We start from the raw sequence: 15,602 nt of genomic DNA, 5'->3' as shown, positions 1-15,602 counted from the left end.
CATTGGTATTGACCATCAGGGATCAGTCATTGGTATTGACCATCACGGATCAGTCATTGGTATTGACCATCAGGGATCAGTCATTGGTATTGACCATCAGGGATCAGTCATTGGTATTGACCATCACGGATGAGTCATTGGTATTGACCATCACGGTTCAGTCATTGTTATTGACCATCACGGATCAGTCATTGGTATTGACCATCACGGATCAGTCATTGGTATTGACCATCACGGATCAGTCATTGGTATTGACCATCACGATTCAGTCATTGGTATTGACCATCACGGATCAGTCATTGGTATTGACCATCACGGATCAGTCATTGGTATTGACCATCACGGATCAGTCATTGGTATTGACCATCAGGGATCAGTCATTGGTATTGACCATCACGGATCAGTCATTGGTATTGACCATCACAGATCAGTCATTGGTATTGACCATCACGGATCAGTCATTGGTATTGACCATCACGGATCAGTCATTGGTATTGACCATCACGGATCAGTCATTGGTATTGACCATCACGGATCAGTCATTGGTATTGACCATCACGGATCAGTCATTGGTATTGACCATCAGGGATCAGTCATTGGTATTGACCATCACGGATCAGTCATTGGTATTGACCATCACGGATCAGTCATTGGTATTGACCATCACAGATCAGTCATTGGTATTGACCATCACGGATCAGTCATTGGTATTGACCATCACGGATCAGTCATTGGTATTGACCATCAGGGTTCAGTCATTGGTATTGACCATCACGGATCAGTCATTGGTATTGACCATCACGGATCAGTCATTGGTATTGACCATCATGGATCAGTCATTGGTATTGACCATCACGGATCAGTATATTCCACTGGATCTTTCTGGAATAAGTTCCTTAATTTCTTTGTGTTTTTCCTCTGACTTTATTCAGTGCCTCGATGGTACCGTTTTTATTACCATCTGTACTGTTAGTACTTCCATTTCCTTTGGTAACGTAGACTCTTTTGACCTAAATTGCTTTTTGTTTTAAAGATGATAATTGAATTGCAGGGCCTCTGAAGACACATTTAAAAGTGTCCCATTCAATAAGGGGATCTGCTGTACCTAGGTTATTTCAGAACAAGTTTGTTATAAATTCTTCTGTCTTTGTGACAAACAAGTTGTCATCTGTGACGGCCCCTCCCTGCTCTGTCTACTGGGTTTTGATGTGCTTACTTCCTGCAGGAGATTGGTGGGCGGAGTAGGAGAGGTGGGCGGAGTAGGAGAGGTGGGCGGAGTAGGAGAGGTGGGCGGAGTAGGAGAGGTGGGCGGAGTAGGAGAGGTGGGCGGAGTAGGAGAGGTGGGCGGAGTAGGAGAGGTGGGCGGAGTAGGAGAGGTGGGCGGAGTAGGAGAGGTGGGCGGAGTAGGAGAGGTGGCGGAGTAGGAGAGGTGGGCGGAGTAGGAGAGGTGGGCGGACCACATTCTGTCCACTATCAATTATAAAATAACATTTTGGTGCCAACGAGACCTAAGAAAGTAATCAAGACAAGTATCTTGACTTAGCCTCCGCCATGTATATCTCACTAGGTCAGGATATTAAACCTCCATGTATATATCACTAGGTCAGGATATTAAACCTCCATGTATATCTCACTAGGTCAGGATATTAAACCTCCATGTATATCTCACTAGGTCAGGATATTAAACCTCCATGTATATCTCACTAGGTCAGGATATTAAACCTCCATGTATATCTCACTAGGTCAGGATATTAAACCTCCTCCATGCATATCTCACTAGGTCAGGATATTAAACCTCCTCCATGTATATCTCACTAGGTCAGGATATTAAACCTCCTCCATGTCTATCTCACTAGGTCAGGATATTAAACCTCCTCCATGTCTATCTCACTAGGTCAGGATATTAAACCTCCTCCATGCATATCTCACTAGGTCAGGATATTAAACCTCCTCCATGTATATCTCACTATGTCAGGATATTAAACCTCCTCCATGTCTATCTCACTATGTCAGGATATTAAACCTCCTCCATGTATATCTCACTAGGTCAGGATATTAAACCTCCTCCATGTCTATCTCACTAGGTCAGGATATTAAACCTCCATATATCCACTAGTTCCAATATATCCATGAAAGACCATGAGGGTGATAGTTTGTAGTGTGACTTCCTTCATGGTCAATTGAGTAATGTATCCGTTATGGTGGAAAATTGCAGGATTATATTATAATAATTGTATTGCATCAAATGATTGTTTTTAGGCAACAGAATAGAGGGTTCTGATAACTATTGTGTGTGTGTGTGTGTGTGTGTGTTCTACTGAGGATTAGCCTCTGGGAGATAACACTGACAGAGGAGATGTACGATATCTTTTGGGTGATAAAACCTAAAGAGCTTTCCAGAGAACATGAGTTAATGTTTCTGCTCTATATGGTACCAGGGAGACATGGCTCCGTGTTGGAGTCGGAGGGCCAGACCCTGGTCTCTACCCAATGAGAACTGTTGACACAGCAGATACTCTCTGTTATGAATTATAGCTATCTTTCATACAAATCTTAACCTTGTGAGCCATTCTATAAATCTGTTGTTCGTCATGTAGGTAGAGGTAAAGGGATGTATCTTAGCTATAAAAGACCTTTGTACTTTTGTCTCTGGGCCCCTCAACGAATCATATGAGCGTGATTCGTTGACCAGCCATCCTTATCGTAGAGCACTTAATCGATTCACTTTATATGTGTGTGTTGTATTGACCTGCTCCCTTATTAATAAGTGATTAAAGATGTAGTTTAAGTATAACAATGACTTGTGTGATAAGTTTGTCTCTCCTCAATGCCACAGCGTATTATAATCTCCCATCATAATACTAGGGTCTTGTATTGTTTGAGAGCTTGATGATGTATTATACAGTCTATATTCTCAAAGATGTGTGGATCATCATTATTTGAACCATATAGATAAATGAGCCATATATGTTTACGGCCCAATGACATACGGTCCAATAACATACGGTTCAATAACATACAGTGCAATAATATACGGTCCAATAACATACGGTCCAATAACATACGGTTCAATAACATACAGTGCAATAATATACGGTCCAATAACATACGGTCCAATAACATACGGTCCAATGACATACGGTCCAACAATATACGGTCCAATAACATACAGGGTAATAACATAGGGTCCAATGACATACGGGGTAATAACATACGGTCCAATAACATACGGTCCAATAACATACGGTCCAATAACATATGGGGTAATAACATACGGTCCAATAACATACGGTCCAATAACATGCGGTTCAATAACATACAGTGCAATAATATACGGTTCAATAACATACGGTCCAATAACATACGGTCCAACAATATACGGTCCAATAACATACAGGGTAATAACATACGGTCCAATAACATACAGTGCAATAATATACGGTCCAATAACATACGGTCCAATAACATACGGTCCAATAACATACAGTCCAATAACATACGGTCCAACAACATACGGTCCAATGACATAAGGGGTAATAACATACGGTCCAATAACATACGGTCCAATAACATATGGGTTAATAACATACGGTCCAATGACATACGGTCCAATAACATACAGGGTAATAACATACGGTCCAATAACATACGGTCCAATAACATACAGGGTAATAACATACGGTCCAATAACATACGACCCAATAACATACGGGGTAATAACATACTGTCCAGTAGCATACGGTCCAATAACATACGGTCCAATGACATACGGTCCAATAACATATGGGATAATAACATACGGTCCAATAACATACGGTCCAATAACATACGGGGTAATAACATATGGGGTAATAACATATGGTCCAATAACATACGGTCCAATAACATACGGGGTAATAACATATGGTCCAATAACATATGGTCCAATAACATACGGGGTAATAACATATGGGGTAATAACATACGGTCCAATAACATACGGTCCAATAACATACGGGGTAATAACATATGGGGTAATAACATATGGTCCAATAACATACGGTCCAATAACATACGGGGTAATAACATATGGTCCAATAACATACAGGGTAATAACATACGGTCCAATGACATACGGTCCAATAACATATGGGATAATAACATACGGTCCAATAACATACGGTCCAATAACATACGGGGTAATAACATATGGGGTAATAACATATGGTCCAATAACATACGGTCCAATAACATACGGGGTAATAACATACAGGGTAATAACATACGGTCCAATGACATACGGTCCAATAACATATGGGGTAATAACATACGGTCCACTAACATACGGTCCAATAACATGCGGGGTAATAACATATGGTCCAATAACATATGGGGTAATAATATACGGTCCAATAACATACGGTCCAATAACATACGGGGTAATAACATACGGTCCAATAACACATGGTCCAATAACAGAATGGTCCAATAACATACAGGGTAATAACATACGGTCCAATAACATATGGTCCAATAACATACAGGGTAATAACATACGGTCCAGTAACATACGGTCCAATAACATACGGGATAATAACATACGGTCCAATAACATACGGTCCAATAACATACGGGGTAATAACATATGGTCCAATAACATATGGTCCAATAAAATACGGGATAATAACATACTGTCCAATAACACATGGTCCAATAACATATGGTCCAATAACATACAGGGTAATAACATACGGTCCAGTAACATACGGTCCAATAACATACGGGATAATAACATACTGTCCAATAACATACGGTCCAATAACATACGGGGTAATAACATATGGTCCAATAACATATGGTCCAATAAATACGGGATAATAACATACGGTCCAATAACATACGGTCCAATAACATACGGTCCAATGACATACGGTCCAATAACATACGGTGTAATGACATACGGTCCAATAACATACGGTTCGATAACATACGGGGTAATAACATACGGTCCAATAACATACGGTCCAATAACATACGGTCCAATAACATCCGGGGTAATAACATACGGTTCAATAACATACGGTCCAATGACATACAGGGTAATAACATACGGTCCAATAACAAACGGTCCAATAACATACGGTCCAATAACATATGGGGTAATAACATACGGTCCAATAACATACGGTCCAATAACATACGGTCCAATAACATATGGTCCAATGACATACGGTCCAATAACATAGGGTCCAATGACATACGGTCCAATAACATACGGTCCAATAACATACGGTCCAATGACATACGGTCCAATAACATAGGGTCCAATAACATAGGGTCCAATAACATACGGTCCAATAACATACGGTCCAATAACATACGGTCCATCTGTTTGGATGGTAAGAATGTTACAAATAATATCATCACCCATTTTGAGTTTCTTCACCCACGGGAAAAGTAACCAAGTTATTTTCCCTCTATATGTATAGAATGAGTTTCTTGTAACAATAGATATAATATTCCTTCTGTTTTAGACATGTAAAGACGGATCAACTTTTCTTATTATCTAGAGACCTATAGTTTACCCTTTAGCACAGTTAAACATGGTTAGATACCTGTAGTTAACCCTTTAGCACAGTTAGACCATGTAGATAGAGACCTATAGTTTACCCTTTAGCACAGTTAAATATGGTTAGAGACATATAGTTAACCCTTTAGCACAGTTAAACATGGTTAGAGACCTATAGTTAACCCTTTAGCACAGTTAAACATGGTTAGAGACCTATAGTTAACCCTTTAGCACAGTTAAACATGGTTAGAGACCTATAGTTTACCCTTTAGCACAGTTAAACATGGTTAGAGACCTATAGTTTACCATTTAGCACAGTTAGACATGGTTAGAGACCAATAGTAAACCCTTTAGCACAGTTAAACATGGTTAGAGACCTATAGTTTACCCTTTAGCACAGTTAAACATGGTTAGAGACATAATAAAAGTAGGGTAACAGTTTGTTAGAACAGGCTGAGAGGTACAGAGAGGGGTAGGTTGTACTCGAGGTACAGAGGGGTGAGGTGTGTGTGTGTGTGTGTGTTACCTTGATACACCAGGTGGAATCCTTTGGAGCTGGATTGGCCTTTGGAGGTGAATCGGATCAGAACCTGATTGGATGTTGCCAATGGCAGCGACTCTCCTGAGAAAGAGAGAGTGGAGTGAGAGAGTGGAGTGAGAGAGTGAGAGAGTGGAGTGTGAGAGTAGAGTGTGAGAGAGGAGTGGGCGAGAGGAGTGAGAGAGTGGAGTGAGAGAGTGGAGTGAGAGAGTGGAGTGATAGTGAGCGAGTGAAGTGAGAGAATGGAGTGAGAGAGTGAGTGAGCGAGTGAAGTGAGCGAGAGGAGTGAGAGAGAGGAGTGAGCGAGAGGAGTGAGAGAGTGGAGTGAGAGAGTGAGAGAGTGGAGTGAGAGAGTGGTGTGAGAGTGAGAGAGTGGAGCGAGAGAGTGGAGTGAGAGAGTGAGAGAGTGGAGTAAGCGAGAGGAGTGAGAGTGGAGTGAGAGAGTGGAGTGAGAGTGAGCGAGTGGAGTGAGAGAGTGAGAGAGTAGAATGAGCGAGAGGAGTGAGCGAGTGGAGTCAGAGAATGGAGTGAGAGAGTGAAGTGAGAGAGTGGAGTGAGAGAGTGGAGTGAGATAATGGAGTGAGATAATGGAGTGAGAGTGAGCGAGTGGAGTGAGAGAATGGAGAGAATGGAGTGAGAGAATGGAGTGAGAGAGTAGAGCGAGAGAGTAGAGTGAGAGAGTGGAGCGAGAGAGTAGAGCGAGAGAGTAGAGTGAGAGAGTAGAGTGAGAGAGTGGAGTGAGAGAGTAGAGCGAGAGAGTAGAGCGAGAGAGTAGAGTGAGAGAGTGGAGCGAGAGAGTAGAGTGAGAGAGTAGAGTGAGAGAGTAGAGTGAGAGAGTGGAGCGAGAGAGAGGAGCGAGAGAGTAGAGTGAGAGAGTGGAGCGAGAGAGTAGAGTGAGAGAGTAGAGTGAGAGAGTAGAGTGAGAGAGTGGAGTGAGAGAGTGGAGCGAGAGTAGAGTGAGAGAGTAGAGTGAGAGAGTGGAGCGAGAGAGTAGAGTGAGAGAGTGGAGCGAGAGAGTAGAGTGAGAGAGTGGAGCGAGAGAGTAGAGTGAGAGAGTAGAGTGAGAGAGTGGAGCGAGAGAGTGGAGCGAGAGAGTGGAGCGAGAGAGTGGAGCGAGAGAGTAGAGTGAGAGAGTGGAGCGAGAGAGTAGAGTGAGAGAGTAGAGTGAGAGAGTAGAGCGAGAGAGTAGAGCGAGAGAGTAGAGTGAGAGAGTGGAGTGAGAGAGTGGAGTGAGAGAGTAGAGCGAGAGAGTAGAGTGAGAGAGTAGAGTGAGAGAGTGGAGCGAGAGAGTAGAGTGAGAGAGTGGAGCGAGAGAGTGGAGCGAGAGAGTAGAGCGAGAGAGTAGAGTGAGAGAGTAGAGTGAGAGAGTGGAGCGAGAGAGTAGAGTGAGAGAGTAGAGTGAGAGAGTAGAGTGAGAGAGTAGAGCGAGAGAGTAGAGTGAGAGAGTAGAGCGAGAGAGTAGAGCGAGAGAGTAGAGCGAGAGAGTAGAGTGAGAGAGTAGAGTGAGAGAGTGGAGCGAGAGAGTAGAGCGAGAGAGTAGAGCGAGAGAGTAGAGTGAGAGAGTAGAGTGAGAGAGTGGAGCGAGAGAGTAGAGCGAGAGAGTAGAGTGAGAGAGTAGAGTGAGAGAGTGGAGCGAGAGAGTAGAGTGAGAGAGTAGAGTGAGAGAGTAGAGCGAGAGAGTAGAGCGAGAGAGTAGAGTGAGAGAGTGGAGCGAGAGAGTGGAGTGAGAGAGTAGAGTGAGAGAGTAGAGTGAGAGAGTAGAGTGAGAGAGTGGAGTGAGAGAGTAGAGCGAGAGAGTAGAGTGAGAGAGTGGAGTGAGAGAGTGGAGCGAGAGAGTAGAGTGAGAGAGTAGAGTGAGAGAGTAGAGTGAGAGAGTAGAGTGAGAGAGTGGAGCGAGAGAGTAGAGTGAGAGAGTGGAGCGAGAGAGTAGAGTGAGAGAGTAGAGTGAGAGAGTAGAGTGAGAGAGTAGAGTGAGAGAGTAGAGTGAGAGAGTAGAGTGAGAGAGTAGAGTGAGAGAGTGGAGCGAGAGAGTAGAGTGAGAGAGTAGAGTGAGAGAGTAGAGTGAGAGAGTGGAGCGAGAGAGTAGAGTGAGAGAGTGGAGTGAGAGAGTAGAGTGAGAGAGTAGAGTGAGAGAGTGGAGCGAGAGAGTAGAGTGAGAGAGTAGAGTGAGAGAGTGGAGCGAGAGAGTAGAGTGAGAGAGTGGAGTGAGAGAGTAGAGTGAGAGAGTGGAGCGAGAGAGTAGAGTGAGAGAGTAGAGTGAGAGAGTGGAGCGAGAGAGTAGAGTGAGAGAGTGGAGCGAGAGAGTAGAGCGAGAGAGTAGAGCGAGAGAGTAGAGTGAGAGAGTAGAGTGAGAGAGTGGAGCGAGAGAGTAGAGCGAGAGAGTAGAGTGAGAGAGTGGAGCGAGAGAGTAGAGTGAGAGAGTGGAGCGAGAGAGTAGAGTGAGAGAGTAGAGTGAGAGAGTAGAGTGAGAGAGTGGAGCGAGAGAGTAGAGTGAGAGAGTGGAGCGAGAGAGTAGAGTGAGAGAGTGGAGTGAGAGAGTAGAGTGAGAGAGTAGAGTGAGAGAGTAGAGTGAGAGAGTGGAGTGAGAGAGTGGAGTGAGAGAGTAGAGTGAGAGAGTAGAGTGAGAGAGTAGAGTGAGAGAGTGGAGTGAGAGAGTGGAGCGAGAGAGTGGAGTGAGAGAGTGGAGTGAGAGAGTAGAGTGAGAGAGTAGAGTGAGAGAGTGGAGCGAGAGAGTAGAGTGAGAGAGTAGAGTGAGAGAGTAGAGTGAGAGAGTAGAGCGAGAGAGTGGAGTGAGAGAGTGGAGTGAGAGAGTAGAGTGAGAGAGTAGAGTGAGAGAGTGGAGCGAGAGAGTAGAGTGAGAGAGTAGAGTGAGAGAGTGGAGCGAGAGAGTAGAGTGAGAGAGTAGAGTGAGAGAGTAGAGTGAGAGAGTGGAGCGAGAGAGTAGAGTGAGAGAGTAGAGTGAGAGAGTGGAGCGAGAGAGTAGAGTGAGAGAGTAGAGTGAGAGAGTGGAGCGAGAGAGTAGAGTGAGAGAGTAGAGTGAGAGAGTGGAGCGAGAGAGTAGAGTGAGAGAGTGGAGCGAGAGAGTAGAGCGAGAGAGTGGAGTGAGAGAGTGGAGTGAGAGAGTAGAGCGAGAGAGTAGAGTGAGAGAGTGGAGCGAGAGAGTAGAGCGAGAGAGTAGAGTGAGAGAGTGGAGCGAGAGAGTGGAGCGAGAGAGTAGAGCGAGAGAGTAGAGTGAGAGAGTAGAGTGAGAGAGTAGAGTGAGAGAGTAGAGCGAGAGAGTAGAGCGAGAGAGTGGAGCGAGAGAGTAGAGCGAGAGAGTAGAGTGAGAGAGTGGAGCGAGAGAGTAGAGCGAGAGAGTAGAGTGAGAGAGTGGAGCGAGAGAGTAGAGTGAGAGAGTAGAGTGAGAGAGTAGAGTGAGAGAGTAGAGTGAGAGAGTAGAGTGAGAGAGTAGAGTGAGAGAGTAGAGTGAGAGAGTAGAGTGAGAGAGTAGAGCGAGAGAGTAGAGTGAGAGAGTAGAGTGAGAGAGTAGAGTGAGAGAGTAGAGTGAGAGAGTAGAGTGAGAGAGTAGAGTGAGAGAGTAGAGCGAGAGAGTAGAGTGAGAGAGTGGAGCGAGAGAGTAGAGTGAGAGAGTAGAGTGAGAGAGTAGAGTGAGAGAGTAGAGCGAGAGAGTAGAGTGAGAGAGTAGAGTGAGAGAGTAGAGTGAGAGAGTGGAGTGAGAGAGTAGAGTGAGAGAGTGGAGCGAGAGAGTAGAGTGAGAGAGTGGAGCGAGAGAGTAGAGTGAGAGAGTAGAGTGAGAGAGTGGAGCGAGAGAGTAGAGTGAGAGAGTGGAGCGAGAGAGAGTAGAGCGAGAGAGTAGAGCGAGAGAGTAGAGTGAGAGAGTAGAGTGAGAGAGTGGAGCGAGAGAGTAGAGCGAGAGAGTAGAGTGAGAGAGTGGAGCGAGAGAGTAGAGTGAGAGAGTGGAGCGAGAGAGTAGAGCGAGAGAGTAGAGTGAGAGAGTAGAGTGAGAGAGTAGAGTGAGAGAGTGGAGTGAGAGAGTAGAGTGAGAGAGTGGAGCGAGAGAGTAGAGTGAGAGAGTGGAGCGAGAGAGTAGAGTGAGAGAGTAGAGTGAGAGAGTAGAGTGAGAGAGTGGAGCGAGAGAGTAGAGTGAGAGAGTAGAGTGAGAGAGTGGAGCGAGAGAGAGAGGAGAGAGTAGAGTGAGAGAGTGGAGCGAGAGAGTAGAGTGAGAGAGTAGAGTGAGAGAGTAGAGCGAGAGAGTAGAGCGAGAGAGTGTAGTGAGAGAGTAGAGTGAGAGAGTGGAGCGAGAGAGTAGAGTGAGAGAGTGGAGCGAGAGAGTAGAGTGAGAGAGTAGAGTGAGAGAGTAGAGTGAGAGAGTGGAGCGAGAGAGTAGAGTGAGAGAGTAGAGTGAGAGAGTGGAGCGAGAGAGAGAGGAGAGAGTAGAGTGAGAGAGTGGAGCGAGAGAGTAGAGTGAGAGAGTAGAGTGAGAGAGTGGAGTGAGAGAGTGGAGCGAGAGAGACAGATAAACCAACAAAAAAAACAGGAACAATGTTAATAAAGATATCCACCTTCGTGTGGGAAAGAGGTATTAAACTGTATGAATCCTGAGATACAGATGCAGCCATAACAAAGTCATGACATCATCAACCCCTGGAGGTAGTAGCTCCTAGTCCCACGGAAGAGACAGCTGAGCGTGAGCACAAGGTGTAGTATTGGACCTGAAAATCATTTCTACCTTTTCACGGTCACTCTGTCTTCCCTACATCCCTACATGTATTGGCTGGCAGTTTTCTGTCTGCAGTGAGTTTCTGTTTGTGTTTCAATTTGACAGACCAAAATACTGTAAATGTGTAGAAAGGGTCACAGATACGTTGATCTCCATCCAGTCAGAGGTCGTCAGTTCTCGTCTCTCCTACATTATCCTCCCCCCCCCCCTGCATGTCTCCAGAGAAGCATGTATTTACTATAAGTAGATACACAGGATTATATTGGTGTGACCTGTCTCTCTGTCTGTCTCTCAATTCTCTTCAATTTCAATATAAGGGCTGGAAATATATGTACATACATTGTGAAATCAATCAAACAAAAGTGAAAGACACTATGAAGAAAATGTTAAGTTCCAAAAGACATTTCAAATGTCATATTATTTGCAAATAGTTTAAATACAAAAGGGAAAATAAATGGTTGTATTTACAATGGTGTTTGTTCTTCACTGGTTGCCCTTTTCTCGTGGCAACAGGTCACAAATCTTACTGCTGTGATGGCACACTGTGGTATTTCACCCAGTAGATATGGGAGTTTATCAAAATTGTGTTTGTTTTCAAATTCTTTGTGGATCTGTGTAACCTGAGGGAAATATGTCTCTCTAATATGGTCATACATTGGGCAGGAGGTTAGGAAGTGCAGCTCAGTTTCCATCTCATTTTGTGGGCAATGAGCACATAGCCTGTCTTCTCTTGAGAGCCATGTCTGCCTACGGCAGCCTTTCTCAATAGCAAGGCTATGCTCACTGAGTCTGTACATAGTCAAAGCTTTCCTTAAGTTTGGGTCAGTCACAGTGGTCAGGTATTCTGCCACTGTGTACTCTCTGTTTCGGGCGAAATAGCGTCCTAGTTTGCTCTGTTTTTTTCGTTAATTCTTTCCAATTGTGTCAAGTAATGATCTTTTTGTTTTCTCATGATTTGTTTTGGTCTAATTGTTTCCAGGACCAGCTTGCTTAGGGGACTCTTCTCCAGGTTCATCTCTCTGTAGGTGATGGCTTTGTTCTGAAAGGTTTGGGAATCGCTTCCTTTTATGTTGTTGTAGAATTTAACGTCTCTTTCCTGGATGTTGATAATTAGCGGGTATCGGTCTAATTCTGCTCTCCATGCATTATTTGATCATTTATATTGATCATTGAGGACATTTTTGCAGATTTCTGCGTGCAGAGTCTCAATTTGGTGTTTGTCCCATATTGTGAATTCTTGGTTGGTGAGCGGACCCCAGACCTCACAATCATTAAGGGAGATGGGTTCTATAACTGATTCAAGTATTTTTAACCAGATCCTAATTGGTGTGTGGAATTTTATATTCCTTTCGATGGCATAGTGTCAGGTTGTACAAGGATCGGAGAATATGTAATAGAGGGGTTTAATAATCCACAATATGTCATGAAACAGGGACGAATAACAAACCTGCACATAAAATACATGTAAAACAAACAAAAGAGAAAGAGGGAGGTGGTGAAGTTGTCCGGGCTGGAAGCAGTGATTTGATAGGTGAAGCTGTGTTGTTGGCAGTCACACGCAGCAGCCGGAGACGGCGCCCAACGTGGCCCGTCCTGCTCTGTCGTCACCACGGTTACACTGATTCCGCTGCGGGGCCCTACAAGCATGCTGGGTAGTATATTACAGGATGTGCTCTGCGCGCTGTCATGGCGACAGTGTTTAAGAATCGCTATGGTGACAGGTATTAACACAGACAGAGTAGGTGTGGAAAGAGCAGGCGGGAGATCATCAGTTGGCTGTGTCCCAAATTCCACTCTATTCCCTTCAGTATTTAGTGCACTAGATTTGACCAATATGCACTATTATAGGAAAAAGGGATGCACATTTGAGATGCACATGGAGTGTCTGGTACTGGTCCCACTGCTACAGAATGATGCCGGAGTTGAAGTCCGCCGTTTGACTCCTGACCAATTGTACATAATGATTCCGCCGTTGTTTACTATGACCGACATAAGACAGGTGATTTCTCACCTCGATCTGGACAAGGATTTTTTTTTCTTTATCGAGTCGAACGCAAAGGATGATCTTCCTGGAGCCCAAATCCCGTAGGAAGAGGAGATGCATCTACTTGCAAGACTACGTCAGCGATTCTGATAATCCACCTCTACCCTCCGTTCTAATGTGAAATCACTGGAGAATAAACTGGATGAGCAAAAGGACATTAAAAACACATAAAAAATATCTTATGTTTCACAGTCGAGTCTGAATGAGGGTTTTAAATGGGTTTTCATCGGCCAGGCAGAACAGCAGCCTCCAGTGGTCTATGTCGACGCGGCCCACTAACAAGGACTGTGCCACCGACTGTGGGCTCTCCTTCTCCGTGGCTGATGTAAGTCATTCATTTGAGCTAGGAGCTAGGAACACAAGCATTTTTATATGTTAACCCTTGCAAGGCTGCCTGCACAGACGGCATCCCCAGCCATGTCCGCAGAGCATGCACAGCCCAACTGACTGTTTTTACAGAAATATTCTCATCACTGACCATCTGAAATGGTCCACCCACGCAGACGGCATCCCCAGCCATGTCCTCAGAGCATGCACAGCCCAACTGACTGTTTTAAAGTATCTGAACTAAATGACTATCGCCGCGTAGAACTCACTTCTGTCATCATGTGCTACAAGTGCTTTGAGAGGCTAGTTCAGGATTATATCACCTCTACCTTACCTGATACCTTAGACCCACTTACATTTGCTTACTGCCCCAATAGACTCACAGACGATGCAATCGCCATTACTCTGCACACTTCCCTAACCCATCTGGACAAGAGGAATACCCATGTAAGAATGATATTCATTGACTATAGCTTAGGATTCAACACCCTCCAAGCTCATCATCAAGCCGGGGGCCCTGGGTCTCAACCCCGCCCTGTGCAGCAGGAGTACCTGCTGATGAGCTGCCCCCAGGTGGTGAGGGTAGGAAACAACAGCTCCACTTTGCTGATCTTCAACACAGAGGCCCCACAAGGGTGCGTGCTCAGACCCTCCTGTACTCCTTGTTCACCCATGACTGTGTGGCCACGCACGCCTCCAACTCAATGAAACAACAGTAGTAGGCGTGATCACCAACAATGATGAGACATCCTACAGGGAGAAGGTGGGAGAATGGTGCCAGAAAACATCTCACATGTCAACAAAACAAAGGAGCTGATCGTGTCCTTCAGGAAACAGCCCCTAACCACATCGACGGGACCGCAGTGGAGAAGGTGAAAAGCTTCAAGTTCCTTGGCGTACACATCACTGACCATCTGAAATGGTCCACCAACACAGACAGTGTGGTGAAGAAGGTGCAACAGCGCCTCTTCAACCTCAGGAGGCTGACAAAATTTGGCTTGTCACCTAAAACCCTCTTCTACTTCTACAGATGCACAATCGAGAGCATCCAGTCGGACTATATCACTGTGTGGTACAGCAACTGCTCCGCCCTCAACTGCTGGGCTCTCCAGAGGGTAGTGAGGTCTGCCCAACGCATCACCGGGGAAAAACTACCTGCCCTTCAGGACACCTACAGCACCCGATGTCACAGGAAGGCCATAAAGATCATCAAGGACAACAACCATCCGAGCCATTGCCTGTTCATAACGCTATCATCCAGAAGGAGAGGACCAGGTGCATCAAAGCAGGGACCGAGAGACTGAAAAAGAGCTTCTATCTCAGGGCCATCAGACTGTTAAATAGCCATCAGACGAGCCGGCTTCCAACCGGTTACGTAACCCTGCACCTAAGAGGCTGCTGCCCCAAATACATATATACTATATTCTATTTGACTCTATATTAGTCAAAACCCACATTGTTCAATCTATTTCATTCCATTCTTTTACTTTTAGATTTGTGTGTATTGTTAGATACTACTGCACTGTTGGAGCTGGGAACACAAGCATTTAGTTAGATACTACTGCACTGTTGGAGCTGGGAACACAAGCATTTAGTTAGATACTACTGCACTGTTGGAGCTGGGAACACAAGCATTTAGTTAGATACTACTGCACTGTTGGAGCTGGGAACACAAGCATTTAGTTAGATATTACTACACTGTTGGAGCTAGGAACACAAGCATTTAGTTAGATACTACTGCACTGTTGGAGCTGGGAACACAAGCATTTAGTTAGATACTACTGCACTGTTGGAGCTGGGAACACAAGCATTTAGTTAGATATTACTACACTGTTGGAGCTAGGAACACAAGCATTTAGTTAGATACTACTGCACTGTTGGAGCTGGGAACACAAGCATTTAGTTAGATACTACTGCACTGTTGGAGCTGGGAACACAAACATTTAGTTAGATACTACTGCACTGTTGGAGCTGGGAACACAAGCATTTAGTTAGATATTACTACACTGTTGGAGCTGGGAACACAAGCATTTAGTTAGATACTACTGCACTGTTGGAGCTGGGAACACAAGCATTTAGTTAGATACTACTGCACTGTTGGAGCTGGGAACACAAGCATTTAGTTAGATACTACTGCACTGTTGGAGCTGGGAACACAAGCATTTAGTTAGATATTACTGCACTGTTGGAGCTGGGAACACAAGCATTTAGTTAGATATTACTACACTGTTGGAGCTGGGAACACAAGCATTTAGTTAGATACTACTGCACTGTTGGAGCTGGGAACACAAGCATTTAGTTAGATACTACTGCACTGTTGGAGCTGGGAACACAAGCATTTAGTTAGATATTACTTCACTGTTGGAGCTGGGAACACAAGCATTTAGTTAGATACTACTGCACTGTTGGAGCTGGGAACACAAGC

At 44.8% G+C, this 15,602-nt stretch overlaps 1 protein-coding gene across 1 annotated transcript in view; it reads right to left on the bottom strand.

Moving 5' to 3' along the window:
• csmd2 (CUB and Sushi multiple domains 2) overlaps positions 1-15,602 on the bottom strand; it is an 895,829-nt gene that overhangs the window by 301,502 nt on the left and 578,725 nt on the right. The window contains 1 exon segment of the mRNA XM_031789283.1: positions 6,075-6,170. Coding sequence (XP_031645143.1) covers positions 6,075-6,170 — 96 coding nt within the window.

Source organism: Oncorhynchus kisutch, linkage group LG14 (genome assembly GCF_002021735.2).
Source record: "Oncorhynchus kisutch isolate 150728-3 linkage group LG14, Okis_V2, whole genome shotgun sequence".
Classification (NCBI taxonomy): domain Eukaryota; kingdom Metazoa; phylum Chordata; class Actinopteri; order Salmoniformes; family Salmonidae; genus Oncorhynchus; species Oncorhynchus kisutch.
The sequence above is the reverse complement of the archived record's forward strand: the minus strand, read 5'-3'. Positions and strand labels throughout refer to the sequence as shown.